Source organism: Colias eurytheme, chromosome 24, assembly GCF_061535395.1.
Source record: "Colias eurytheme isolate Ceu_HAF_F1 chromosome 24, ilColEury1 Martin Lab GWU primary, whole genome shotgun sequence".
Classification (NCBI taxonomy): domain Eukaryota; kingdom Metazoa; phylum Arthropoda; class Insecta; order Lepidoptera; family Pieridae; genus Colias; species Colias eurytheme.
The window spans coordinates 8,067,157-8,082,453 of record NC_143003.1 but is presented as its reverse complement, the minus strand read 5'-3'; the positions used below and the strand labels follow the sequence as shown (position 1 = coordinate 8,082,453).

Genomic DNA, 15,297 nt, shown 5'->3' with positions numbered 1-15,297 from the left:
CCATTTCTTATAAGTTCACTCACTGATAAGAGATTTGTAGTAAGTTTAGGAATGCACAAGACGTTTTTAACAGTAATATTGAATTCTGAACCGTCCACCACCGTTGTTATCTGTGTATTTCCAGAACATAGTACCGGTACTGTTGTCTTATTCGCCACAACAATGTTTTTTATAGCATTGTTATATGACACATCTTGCAAATGTTTTTCATCGGTAATCATATGAGCACTGGCACCAGAATCAATGTACTAATCTGTATTTTTGTAACTCGAGTTCATGAAGAATACGCTGAATACTGCACTTTCTTTTGTTTTATCTAATTTACATTGGTTTTTATAATGGCCAATCTTTTTGCACTTATAACAGCGAATTGTTTTTGTTTTGACAGATTTCGAAGGTGGCGTCGCTGACGTTTCTGTAGTGTTACTATATTTCTTATTGCGCTGCTGCCAACCTCTCGATAAAAAAGCACTGTCATTTCCATTACTATCTACTTCTGAACTCATATCCAATAATTTAGATTTAATCACGTCGGTACTAACTGCCATGCCGGAATGTTCGATTGCCATTATCATTGGGGAAAATTTCTCAGTCAATCCCGCCAATAATAAGCAGCCAACCCACTCATCTGTAATGTGAAACCCTGTGCCTTGCAATTTTTGCGCTGTATCCACAATCTGGGTTACATAACTTGTCATGGATTCACTATCTTCTAGTCGTATTGATATTAGGTGCCTTAACAAACTAATTTTTCTTTGAAAACCGGAGTCATCGAAGAGTATTTTTAGACGTTTCCACACATCCTGAGCAGTTTTCTCATCTTTGATATGGACATACAAGCTTGAATCGATCGTCATGATTAATTTCGCTTTTGTCTTTTTGTTGTCTGCATCCGATGCATCTGCAGCCGGATTCTTTGTAATATCCGTGCCTTCCAATAAGAGAAAATGCTCCGCGGCGAAAGCCCACTCGTCATAGTTTTCGCGACCCTTGAGCTTCGGTACGTTGACCAAATAGCTACCGGCCATTTTGTTGCGTAGCACAAGCCACACCCGATCTTCACAACGACGTATAATACAGTTCCACGATAGTTTTTTATCACGAATCCAATCAAACACAATACTGAGCGTGTCTTTGTCTTTTTTACGAACTTCTATGGCGAAAATACACTTTTTAAACGAGAATCTAAGGGACTGGGCCCAGGGCCCTGACAGCCTAGTTTCAAAATGGCTAGTTGTGGCGCTGCATTACTTCCTGTACTTTTTTTTTTTTTTTTTCTACTTGTTTCCGGCTACGGCGCCATTTTGAGAAGCCATGTTATGACAATTGACAATTGACATTTATTTGAATGAAACGACCATTGTGTCTATAATTTAATTATTTTTTCTCGATTTTCACAATATAATAGACTTAAACGCGCAGCTGCTTATGTATTACGTTTTATTAATAACGCGCGAAATAAAACTAATAAGTGGACAGGTTTATTATCAGTCGAATAACTGAGTTGAGTGTTTTTGTGTATTTCCTCGCTTTTTGCTTGAGTTGAGATCCAAAATATCCAATTACTCCTTAGTTTTTTGATACGATACCTTCTACTAGTCTTTATAGTGTTTCTACTGTAAAGAAGTGCTAAATTTGCCATGGGACTATTAAAGTGCTGTGTCGGTGGTTGCACCGCAACCAATGCGACGAATCGGCTTTTTTGTTTTCCGCAGAATGATTATTTGAGGAACCTGTGGATGTCCTTTCTGGTGCCCACTAATTCCTCCCTCATCGGATTGTCGAAAGATCAACTTCGACACAAACGCGTTTGTGAGAAACACTTCGATAGATATCAGTTCGATGAAGAAGGCAAGAGGCTTAGGCATTCATACCCATGCCTATTTACGGATGACGAAATAGCGCACGGCGTGCCCCTGTCTTCCAGTGAAACTGGTGAGTTCTACCTGGAGCTATAAATAACATGATTAAAAATTATGTAAATAGCTGATATTTGGTAAGACAGGTTTTATGGCTCCAAACAAATACTTTGACATACTTTACATACCTTCTATTTGTGTTTGAATTATATTTTTAAATGTTACATAATATGTATTTACTTGTTACAGTACAAAATGCTCTGAGTGATCACAATTATCACAAAGTGGAATCAGATGAGAATGAAAATATTACAGATAATATGTTGGTCATTGGAAGGGCAGGTATGTATTATGCACTCAAATTTTTATTTAAGCTATCCTATAATATGGTATTATATTTAACATAAATTATAATATAGTAATCAGGATAGGATTTTATAAGTTACAAGCTGTGCTCCACGGTTTCACCCGCGTGGCTCCGCTCCTTTTGGTCTTAGCGTGGTGATATATAGCCTATATCTTCCTCGATGAATGGGCTATCTAACACCGAAAGAATTTTTCAAATTGGACCAGTAGTTCCTGAGATTAGCGTGTTCAAACAAACAAACAGATTCTTTAGCTTTATAATATTAGTATAATATATAGTATAGATTTATATAAGTTCTTTGGTTTTAGGTGATGATTATCATGAACATCCATCATGCATTCCAGCTATTCCAGTTGTTATGAAAAGACCTACAGGTATGTGATTTATGATAGTTTATAGGTTGATAAATCCATGTTTGTAAATTTTAGTAAGTTTTTTATTCATGTTCTCAGATTTTACTTTAAAGCTGTTTTTAAGAGAATTCCATTAGCTGTTATTATATTCAAAGTTTCATATGTATGTAATGTTTGTAGGTACTTTATATTTAAAAGTAATTGTTTTGTTACCGATTTACAGATATGGCAGACCAAACTTCATGTTCCTTAAGCAAAGAAATAGAATTTCATACTCTTTGTGAAGATGCAGGTTAGTATTTGGTTTTATTTACTGGTTAACTTTGATTTTATTAGTGCAGATTGCAAGAGACATGGGATTTAGAAAAAGGTTTTTTTTTAAGGTTGACAGATGCTAAAAAATGTGTTGTTCATAAATTATATACTAACACATGTAGGATCACACAATATGTATAGTGTGCACTTGCACTATCTTTAAGTTTGTGGTTACTTAGATATGTTTATTGTATGTGACTTATCAATCTCACAGTTAAACTGCCATTGTTTAAATCTGGGGCTTACAACATTTGAATAGGAACTGTGGAATTGTCTTTGTATGGATGGGCTCACTACAAATACTAAAATAACTTTTATTTTCAGGAAATATAACTGAACCCACAGTAGAAGAAAAAACTACTCATGAAAATAAGAGTATCATACAAAAGCGTAAAGGTAATTTATTATTAGTAATATAATGTACATTACAAGTGCTTTTCACATCTCTTTCAGTGATAAAATTATTATTATTAACCACACCACCACAATGAATCATCAAAATAAATTGTAACATAAATTTTGTTTTCAGATTTTATGAAAAAAAATTGCCCAAAGAAAAGAAAATTTATGAAGCAAATAACCAAAATAACTGCTGATAGTTTGGGTAAAACAACCACACAAAATCTTAAACAGGCTGCTGCCTATGGAAATAATGAAGTATTGTAACTAAATTACTATTTTAAAAAATAGTAATTTAGTTTATCCAAGTTCCAAACTTCTAGTGTTGTACAGGGAAGCAAGTTGTATAATACATAATTATTTAAACGATAACTGTATCCAAAACAAAATTGGGGAAAATATAAGAGAAAAAATTCAAGATTTGGAGTTTTCCTGATTAGGTTGTCAGAAAACACACAAATATGTTTAAAAAAAATGTTTTTAACATATATTGTTAGGCTTCATGTCCATAACTGGAGCAATATTATAAATAAAATTTTAAAGGGAGCTATAGAGGAGAGATATGTGCAAAAAATGGCAGGAATCCATAAAATTGCTTTAATGAAATATAAAACAAATAAATTAAGAAAAAGAGCATTAAATAAATAAACATTGAAAACGAAATCTGTTTTATTTTTAATACCTGTTCGCAATAATAACGCTTGGAGCTTACTTAATATCTAGTACTTAGTCTGTGCTAGTACGTAGTATTTTTATCGATACAATGGGCACCTCACTAAAGTATCGATAGTCAGATATAGATATCGAACTGGTAGGCAACACTACTTTTTACTGTCAAAATTGATAAGGCTACAGCAGCGCCACAACTGGCCAACTGAAACTATGGAAAACATCACTGTCGCATCTGTTACGTAGTAACTAATACTTAATCTGTGACTGGGCCCATAACCTATTGAAACACAAGGATGGCGGTTCAAAGACTAAAGACTTTTTTATTCATATTAAACCACAGAGCAGATACAGATACAACAAAATACAGATTATAAATGTACTAGATATTTTGATATTAATTCTAACAAATCTTTACCAAGACAGTAGATACCTAACTTCTTTCCCCTAGACTTTTCAGTTTTTGTATTTAATTTTTTTTTTTACTTTGAATAAATGCGAGTACCTACTTAGTTAGGTATAAAATATTATAATGAACCCATTAAAATTTTATAAGGTAAGTAAATGAAAATTAAACTATTTGATGTTTCTGTTGTGTATTTTTAATTAAATGTCTGTTTATAATTTCTGGCGGGTTCGCTTCGAGTCACGTTTTTCAATTAGAATAGTATCAACAATGAAACTACATTCATTTTCTTTGAGATTCCGATTCCTTAGGTTTATTCAAGAAAATTGAACATTTAAATGTTATTAATAGTAGGACAAATTAGGTACCTATTTCTATAACGAGTTGGTATACAAACAGACTTCAATAGTTAAATGCATCATGAAAACTATATCACAGTTTATATTTATATAAAGATACCTATTACTATAATATTATGCGAAAGCTGAAAGATAATTGTAAAAAATTACAATAGAATTGTTTTTGAAATGTTTGGTATATAACCGGCCATAAAAGAACAAGGATATAAGAGAATAAGGATTACCGAAGATATACCGATGGAAAATCCTATTCGAATAGAAACCGGTAAAGGTAAGTCGATACGGAGCTGTCAATTACAGTAAATATACAATCCGAGTTAACACAACACTGCAAACCTCTTACAGGCTATCTCGCTAAGGGATACCAAATTTAAGCTCTTGGCTTTCAGTTCGGGAGTTTTTTTATGTAAGTACTATACAGTACTTTTTTTTGATTGAGTAGATAGATTTAAAGTTGTTCTACCTCATAGACGCAGGTACTCAATTTTTAGTATGTATTTTATGTGTATAATGTTTTAAATGTATTAATATTATATTTATTATGTAAAATATATAAAAATATCTATATACTGGGTAATAAAGGAAATATAACCTATTATTAAATGTCTATAAAAATAACATTAAAGCTGTTTGAAAAACTCTGAATTACATTGTACAGCGAGGGGAGCAGTTTTTGATTGTTTGATCCGGCCGCGAGGGCGACATGTCGACGGGTTTCATAAAACTTTTAATTGAAAAATATTCGGCCCCACCGCGATCTACAAAAACCAATATTTTCCAATTATTTTGATCTCAACTTTGCGATTATTTTAATTTTTTTAATCGTTCGAAAGACGTTTTTTTTTTAAATTAATCCTTCATGTTTCGCGCCATTTATATAGGTTTCAATTTATTGCTGAATTCACGAATATTAAGCTATTTTTTACATTCACTATAATTTATACCTAGGTAAATTGCTTCATATGCGAAACGATTTTTATTAAAAAAGTATCAAATGTAAAATCCGAGGCCAATAAAATATTAAAATTAATAATGGTGATATGTACTTAACAAGCAATGCATATACAAATTATGATTTATATCTTAGACTAGCGGTCCGCCCCGGCTTCGCCCGTGGTACATGTTTACGTTTTCTCTACATAAAAACCATCCTCGTACTTCAAGGAATATAATAAAAAAAGAATTATCGAAATCGGTTCAGCCGTTCTCGAGTTATGCGCTTACCAACACATTTTGCGATTCATTTTTATATATAAGATTACAAAATAAAAGATTTATATAAACACTATCACTAGTTATTATTCTGTGACATTATGAAAATAAAATGTTTATTGTGTGTGAATTGTGATTTCCGATTGGTTGCGGTGTAAACTGTAAATCTAATCTATATACTAATATTATAAACCTGAAGAGTTTGTAGGTATGTTTGTTTGAACGCGCTAATCTCAGGAACTACTGGCCCGATTTGAAAAATTCTTTCGGTGTTGGATAGCCCATTTATCGAGGAAGGCTATAGGCTATAATATATCATCACGCTAAGACCAACACGAGTGGAGCAATGCGGGTGAAACCGCGCGGCACAGCTAGTTTATAATAATACTAGATTTCCGCCCGCGGCTTCGCCCGCGTTTTCAAAGGAAAACCCGCATAGTTCCCGTTCCCGTGGGATTTCCGGGATAATCCAAGTTACCTTCTATATGCCCTGGAATTATGGAATTATTATTAATTTCATGAACAATATCATCATCATCATTTTTATTGAAAACAATATTCATATATTTATCTTTGCCCGCGGATTCCCCTGATGTCCTTTCTCGGGTATCAAAATATCTCTATACCAAATTTCATGCAAATTGGTTCAGTAGTTCAGGCGTGATTGAGTAACAGACAGACAGACAGAGTTACTTTCGCATTTATAATATTAGTATGGATTATTATTTATTTAATTAAGTATTTAATTTGATAGTTAAATTAAAAAATTTAATCAGAGATATAGGTAATGTAAAAAGCAGTTTTAATCCTACTAATATTATAAATGCGAAAGTTTGTGAGGATGTGTGTGTGTGTGTGTGTTTGTTACTCTTTCACGCAAATACTACTGAGACGATTACAATTAAATTTAGCACACATATAGAAGGTAACTTGGATTAACTCATCGGGTAGGTTTTATCCCGGAAATCCCACGGGAACGGGAACTATGCGGGTTTTCCTTTGAAAACGCGGGCGAAGCCGCGGGCGGAAATCTAGTGTCTATATAAACACTAAAAATTATAAAGTACTAGGTTTCCGCCCGCGGCTTCGCCCGCGCTATCAAAGAAAAATCCGCATAGTTCCCGTTCCCGTGGGATTTTCAGGATTGCGTCATTTTCCCGGGATAAAAAGTAGCCTATGTCCTTTCTCGGGTATCAAAATATCTCCATACCAAATTTCATGAAAATTGGTTCAGTAGTTTAGGCGTGATTGAGTAACAGACAGACAGACAGAGTTACTTTCGCATTTATAATATTAGTATGGATGAGCATTGAGCATATTAAATATTCTATTATTTTGAATAACTAAGCTGACTTTTATTTTCGGCGCAATAAACATGTTTCAATAATTGCATTAAGAAATAGGTATAGACCGTAGTAGTAGGAATGTGCATTAGATAAAGGATGTTTAAATATTTTCCTTAACAAAATTAAACGCGCCAAGTTACTAGCAGTTAATTCTTCATCCGAAAGGAAATAAAAGCATTGAAAAGAATAATCCAGCGAGTACAAACCGAAAGCGGAACAAATGAAGAGGATAATTGTAATTAGTGGACTTAGTCGCTAATGAGCGGCTTCCAAACGGAACGCTCTCACGAACGAGAAAATTGTTAACTCGCTCATTTTGTGTCGAGCACCGAGCACCCTGTAGTCAAGGTCAAAATGTCCTAGTTAAATTAACTGCTTTTGCTTAACAAGTTTTGAACAGCACTTTGAAAGCATCATTCGTATCCATTTTAAATTGCATTTTTTTGAACGATCAGATTGTGCCGCGCTAGTATTATCTAGATTCTAGAGATACATTCAACAATTTTTGAGCACAACGGAAGCGCAACGGAAGTACGAATAATAAGGAAAATAATAATCAGAGATTTTTAAATTGATAGCTAGCTAGAAAAGCAGAAAATAAAATATGTCACGTGGCCATAATAATTTTCATGATAAAAACAAGCGACACAATTCCTACACCATAAAAAGATACATAAAAAAGAATTTGGGGATTATGAACGGCAAATTTAATGCTTTAACATCGTATTTTGAATAAACAAAATAATATAGCGACATTGTAATCTCAATAAATAATCCGAATAACATAATATTGCAAAATAATCACTTTTCAGCACCATAATCTGCTGTAGCGCTGTATCTTTAGAGGAAAGAAGTAAAATATCTTATAAACAAACACAATTTGAACTTTAGTGCATTTGAATAAGGCCGAAATTGCGTCGGTAATAACATAATCTGGGGTTTCCAGGTAAGCGCTCAGAATTTACATGATATTGTCGTTCAACACCTTGGTTTGAACATTAGCATTAACGAATACGCTGTTTGAAACGCTTTGTGCTGAATTATTCATGTAATATAGATAAAAACGAAAACAATCGGCGACAATGGCGATTGAGCATTATCTCGCTCTAATGACCGATAAATGAGGGAGATGGCAGATTATTTGTTTCGGATAGCTATTTGAAACTAGAACATGATACTCTTTTTACGCGATTTTCATTTGTGCCAGGTATAATATATCTTATATATAAAATTCTCGTGTCACAATGTTAGTCTGCATACTCCTCCGAAACGGGTGGACCGATTCTAATGAAATTTTCTGTGCATATCGGGTAAGTCTGAGAATCGGCCAACATCTATTTTTCATATGTACCACGGGCGAAGCCGGGGCGGACCGCTAGTATATTATAATATTTGATATTTATTTGTATCGTTTTATGAATCTTAAATTCTACCACAGATTACTAAATAGTTATTATTCTTCTTAGACTACTTTGTGGAAATATGTCAATATTTATTGTAGGAAACATTAGTTGCTTCGTCAGTAATTGGCAAAGAAAGCACAAATCTTTTTCTCCGATTTTTTTTAAATGTAGTTAACTATATTATCTTATTTTGTTGATAGCTATAACGAGGTAACAATAAAATCATCTATTTAACTGTTTAAGTAAAGGTTTGCAATAACCACAACGGATTATGTAATACAATGAATTTTATTTTTATTTTGAAGTAATTAAGTATGAATAACAAATAGGGGGCTGATTTAGAACAAAGGCGATAACAGATAAACCTATTCATTATTCGTTTTTGGATAAGGATTTAAATTTATTTCTACTAACCGTTATAAAAAACCTCTTATCTGTGGCCAGATTGAAGCGTGTCTCAGCTTAGGTCATATTTATAACACTTTTACGAGTTACAGATAACAATATTTTTAACTATTTTTCGGGGGTTATAAATCTAAAATTGATATACATATATTAATGTGCATTGATTAAATAACAAAAAAGCAGCAAAAAATGAAAAAAATACTTATTAGCATAGGTACCTAAGCAAAAATGTGTATAAGGATTTATTTATTTTTTATTCCAATCTATAACGTAACAGTTGCATAAACAAATGACACTGATGTAAATTAAATTATTAGTACCTCTTAAAATGTACCAAAACTTGCGAAAATCGAATAAGAAAATAGGCAAGAACAAATTCGGTGTTTACTCGTCAAAACAACACAAAAAGTGAGGATCCTCGGAACTATATTTCAGGGCGAGGGTCATTTGTCAGCGGAGGGACAGCTGTCGGACGGGAACAGGTAAAATGCTACGTTTTTTCATATTTTTTTCTTCAGCTCTTGACCCGCACAGCCCGCACTAGTAACTGTTATAATGAAGTGGGAAACTGGAGTTTTTCTTAGCATTGTACTCAACTTGTATACAGTGTTTATATCTGTTCTACTATACATTTTTGGGGGGACAAATAGGACCTTCAAAAGTCGCAAAGAGTAATTGAATCTTATGAGAACCTATATGGAATACAACTAAAAGCGGCAAGAAGTAAGAACAGATATAAAAACTATAGGGTCAACCGGGGCAAATGCAACTAAAAAATAACAAGTTTCAAGTTTGATCGGTTGCAGTTATCTCCTTTTATATTTGGTCATTTATTTGACCCATTTAGTGATTTTTGTATTTATTCAAGATTATTTTCAACCAATCAAGCACTACAGTAGTCTTATAAATAACTGGTAGTGAGAATATTTCCTAAAATTGGTAGAAAAAGTTACATTAACCCCTAGTCGGGGGTAAATGCAACTAACTGCCATAGCTCTTCTTCTATTTCATATAAAACAACGAATATAGAATATATTTATGAGATTTCATGTTATTCATAGGATTTTGAACTGGATTACCGTGTAGCAAGGACGAGTTTTCAGGAAAAATCTTATTTTTCTGATTGTGGGGCAAATGCAACTATTTGTTAGAGAATTAGTGTGGGGAATGCAAAAAAACTTATTCATCGATATATTTTTATTATTCTATATATATATATACAATAACGTTATCTATATAATAACGTTGCGATCGTAGATGGCGCCGCATTATTTAGAGGAAAAACTCATGTACCTACTTTGATTTACCACTTTAATTAAATCGCAACAAAAAAAAAATAACAGTGTACTACCTACTAAGTCAATTTTAGTTTTTGGTCAGAACAAATAATATTCTTTGTGTTAAATATTGTTAAAAACGTAAACCAAACAAAATACGTTTATTAGTTAATCAACCGTTTACTAAAAATTACTTGAACAATCACAGAACTATCCTACCTATCGTTTTTAGTTACTTATATTCTTTAACCACGCTTTATCTAATTTGAATTTTACTTATGAACCCGTCTCTGGGTATAATATCGAAGAAATAATCGATGGTTCTTCTTTAATTAATCATAAAGAAAGTATATTTTGACTACCAAGAAGGATACATAATAAAAATATCGACACTGCCACATCACTAGTGTTTTTAGTTTCATACAAAAATATAAGGGGCTATTGTAACTAACCTCACAGTTGCAATAACCCCACAGTGAAATTTTCATGAGGCAATTGTAACTGCATCAATAACACAAAATAGAGTCAACTAACGCACTAAAAATATAAATGAAATAAGCTTAACGGCTTGTGATAATCGTGTCCAATCAAAAACACCTGCAAAAAATCACTCCTAAACAATTTTTTTGTCTGCAAAACTCGACACCTGTTTTTACGCACACCAACTTCAAAATAGCGGTTTGACACAATGGCCTATCAATCAAATAGTTTTCATCGTAGGGGCACCATCTATTACTTGTAAGATTTATTAGTCGTTGAGTTATTGAATCATAGGTGGCGATTTATTACAACAACTCTAATAAATTAGTTATGATAACTAGTTGCCATAGCCCCATAGTTGCATTTGCCCCGGTTGACCCTACAACTTAAAAATATTGTACAGAAGAAAATCTTATAAGAACATTTTGAAGTAAATGTTTATCAAATGTTTGTAAAAATTAAAAAATATACCGGCCAAGTGCGAGTCAGACTCGCGCACCGAGGGCTCCGTACAAACCTATTTTTTATTAATATGTTGTAATTTAAAATTTATGTTTTTAGCAATTTTCGCTTTATCTGTGCTATAAGACATTGCTTGTTAAGTTGTTACCAAATTTCAGGACACTGTGTTCAGTAGAAGTACTTTGTAGGTTTTGATTCCCTTGCAAGTTGCAAGTAGTTGCGAGTTTCACAATATGCGCTTGTATCGTAACATTTAACAGATGAATTTTTTTCTTTTGAAATATTACGAAATAACGATAAGGAGCAAATATAGAGTTCAAGAATTAAAAATTATCGGCACTGGTCTATTATAACAATAATTGAAATCACATAATGTTGTCGTTATGCTATTTGCCATGAATTTCCGAAAAATGATTAACATAATATGTACATACCTACTACTTATTTCGGTTTATATGGTTCAAATAAAAAATATATTAAGTCTGTTTGTGTAAAAATAACAAACAAATAAATGTAAATATTACTAAAGTAATTTAACGAAAAATAACAAAGAGATTTTCTCAAGAACAATAAAAGTCCACTTTAGTTGTTGTCCATTGATATTTTTTCTGAATGTAGCGTAGGCGATCCTTTTGTAATTTTGACAACAAAAGGATATTTATTCGCAGAACTATCGTTATTTGATCAAATATTGTAAAAATTATTCTCAAAAAATACAGTATTTTTTATAAAGTAGAATTGAGGCTCGCATAATAAGTATCTAATAATAAAATTATAGACGAGAAAAATATTCAATGTAGCCTTAGATGTTACTTGCTAATAGATTTAGTTTTCAAAGGTAAAAGACTAGTTTTAGATCGGTCTAGTAGTTTGCAAAACCGGCTGAAATTATCAGCATTAAAAATAATAAGTACCTACTAAATACAATACAATAATTAATTTGTATAAAGTAATTATGAACTCATGATTTTTACATATTCACAAACAGCAACCATACTAATATTGAATGTTTATTACCTACCATATAGAGACAATTTTTTGAGTTATTGGGTTAGTACTTAGTGGTATATTGTGGTAGTATAGTCAAAATTAATTGTAAGATTTTCTTTGAGATGCTTACATATTCTGTGCAGTATGACCTACCAACTACAAAGTAAGGCATTTATAACATAAGTATAAAGTAATATAAGTATAGAGGTAACATATTCCAAGCGACTCTTGGAACGTTCGAGCAAAATCCAATGAAAAGTTCGTCGACTCGTCTCGGAGAGCTTCGCAAGCATTCACCAATTCAAAACGTTTTAGCGCAGAAATATTATGATATTTGTTTCAATATTAACTTTAACTAATTTCACTTCTGTTTTATAACTTTGTGCCTATTCACGAGTTCCAAACTTTTATGTAATTTGTTAATTTTGTAAAATATCACCCGGAATACTTTAAGAAGAAAGGAGAAGTTGTATGCATATGTTGACGAGATACCAAAACAAATTACATTTCCCAACGTGTAGAATTAACAAAGCTAAAAACAGTGTAATATTTATGGCTATTAAAATATATAATAAAATACCGGACAATTTCAAGGAACTACCAGTAAATTTTTTCAAAAATAAACTGACGAACTGGTTGATGGTGAAACAATTTTATGACATTGAAGAATTTATGACTTTTAAGTAGTGTAAACTGAATTGTGTGTGATAAGTGTGTGATATAATCGTGTTAATCGTAGTGCGTTCGCGTAATTGTGAAAATTGAATTGTGTGTACATTTAAATAATTAGACTAATCAACTTTCTTTTTCAATATTTGCACACCCAATCAATGGGTAGAATGTATTAGCCACATAATATTGTAATTAAAAACATCTATAATTTGTAACTACATTCTTGCAAATAAATATAATTTGAATTTGAATTTGAATTTGAATTTGAATTTTAATAAACATTTATATGGGTTTATTATGCTTACATACCTACCTTTTGAGGTGAAGGGAGGTTTAGAATACAGAAGATTGTTTATTTTTTATTGAAGTGAAACTTCTTTATCGGGGTTGGAAAAAAATTTAGTGTAACATTTTTTCGTTACGCGTGACATTTTTCCGTTACGCGCCATCTTTTTCTTATCCCTACCACGCGTGATTCGACGTATTTCTGTTAAGTTGCGTATAGTAAAGAAGTTTCACTTCTTACCTGTGTACACTAGTACCTACACGCACACATTTTTGTTTTTTTTCATTATAATATTAAATTAATTATTCAGTATAATAGGGATAGGTTTAAAAGTATTTTAATCAATTTTATTGTAAAAATAAAAAGTGTATGCATCGGCCGGGAATCGAACCCGGGCCGCCCGCGTGGCAGGCGAGCATTCTACCACTGAACCACCGATGCTTGTGTATCACATTTGAATATTAGAATTTTAATTGAAATTAGTTTTAAACTTTTTATAAATTATTATAAGTAATATTCTTAAAAATTAGAAAAAAAAGAACGCAAAAATTAATGGCGGGCGGCCAAATGGTTAAACGATGTCTCTGTACAGCGCAGACGCAGGTTCGAATCCCCCATGATCGCAATTTTTATCATAAAGAAATATAAATTGTTATTTTACTATTATTGCCCAAGTTTACAGTCAAAAAGTAGAAAGTTGTTTATTGTTAGAAACTAGAAAGTGTTCAATATTGCATAGACTATAGAGAGTAGAGCGCATAGAGCAGCGGTCACTTACAATAATTAATTTATCACGTAGTACCTACAGCATTACCTACTCCTACATAAAATATCTACCTAATTGACATGTAATACAAAGTTGAAGAACGTAATTGACCAAACATATCAAATTATATTTTGAATGATAGAGCTAATATCGGGAACTACAGGTTTGAACTAAAATAATTTTTGTATTGGGTAAGAAGTCCGTTTGTCGAAGAAGTTGTGATGTCTCGTTATCATTGGGACTTCTAGAATGCTCTAGATCTGTGATTATTGTGACGTGTACAATCGGAAATATCATTGATCTATATATTAATACATATAAAAAAATGCTTGAAAGCCATCAGAATCGCTGGGTATGACAGTGAGTTCATGTGTCCTTTTTAATACCTTAACATTAATTAACTTATAGTAAATAATAAATATATTAAAGTGACAAAAAAGTGATTGCATCGGCCGGGAATCGAACCCGGGCCGCCCGCGTGGCAGGCGAGCATTCTACCACTGAACCACCGATGCTTGTTATATATGATTGAAAATGAAAATGGAATCAATATACCTAAACTATAAATTAATAATTAATAAAATAGCTGATGAAGAAATATTGATGACATTCAATAATTCTATAGTGACTATAATTTGACATGCAGTTTTACTTTTAAAAAATTGCATATAATACGCAAATTGTAATTTGAAACGCATTATTTATAATTTTATAGCTGCTGTGGTTTTATTTTATTATTCTTGTACCTACTGTAAGCATAAATAGATTATATTGAATGTATAAAAATAAAAATATTTCTGAAATCGTTAGATAAATCTAACTCATTCTCATGTGAAGTGGTCGTCATTAATGATAAAAATAATGACATCTCGACGACATATTCATTAAAAATACATATTATAATCAGTAACAAGTATTGACCCAGTTATTTATGTAGGATCGGGGCCAAATGAAAAACACTTTGAACTTCTTGAGATTTATTTTCGGACCACAATCTTAATTTTTAGAAAACATCTTACAGAGAAACAGCCGTCTTCACCCACGATCCCAATGAAAAAAAAAAGATCATTCCTCATTCGCTCTCTACTTCACATTCACATTCACTCATTGATTCGCTCATAGTTCTTCCATTCTAATCATCGTTCAGAAAGTAATCTTACACGTTCAGAAACATCAATTAATCATACATCTCACCCCATCATCCCACACTCGGCCATTCCTGCACCATGTCTGCCCTCAGACATGCACACACAGTCATCAGTCATTCATCA

The 15,297-nt window shown here is 32.3% G+C and overlaps 1 protein-coding gene and 2 non-coding genes across 4 annotated transcripts; 1 reads left to right on the top strand and 2 right to left on the bottom strand.

Annotated features, from left to right (window-relative positions):
• The first annotated feature begins 1,619 nt into the window (after nt 1-1,619).
• On the top strand, nt 1,620-3,956 carry LOC149898061 (uncharacterized). 2 transcript variants are annotated; one of them, XM_090115866.1, is made up of 6 exons: nt 1,620-1,935; nt 2,109-2,201; nt 2,535-2,600; nt 2,803-2,871; nt 3,219-3,290; nt 3,424-3,956. In XM_090115866.1, the coding sequence occupies exons 1-6, from the start codon at nt 1,641-1,643 to the stop codon at nt 3,558-3,560; spliced, it is 732 nt and encodes a 243-aa protein (XP_089971992.1). In that variant the 5' UTR covers nt 1,620-1,640; the 3' UTR covers nt 3,561-3,956. The 2 variants fall into 2 exon arrangements, with proteins under 2 accessions (XP_089971992.1, XP_089971993.1); XM_090115867.1 differs by lacking the exon at nt 2,803-2,871.
• A 9,674-nt stretch (nt 3,957-13,630) lies between these two features.
• TRNAG-GCC (transfer RNA glycine (anticodon GCC)) lies at nt 13,631-13,701 on the bottom strand. Its single transcript has one exon. It is a non-coding gene; the product is annotated as a tRNA-Gly (tRNA).
• Nucleotides 13,702-14,470: 769 nt separating this feature from the next.
• Nucleotides 14,471-14,541, bottom strand: TRNAG-GCC (transfer RNA glycine (anticodon GCC)). Its single transcript has one exon. It is a non-coding gene; the product is annotated as a tRNA-Gly (tRNA).
• Between the last annotated feature and the right edge of the window lie 756 nt (nt 14,542-15,297).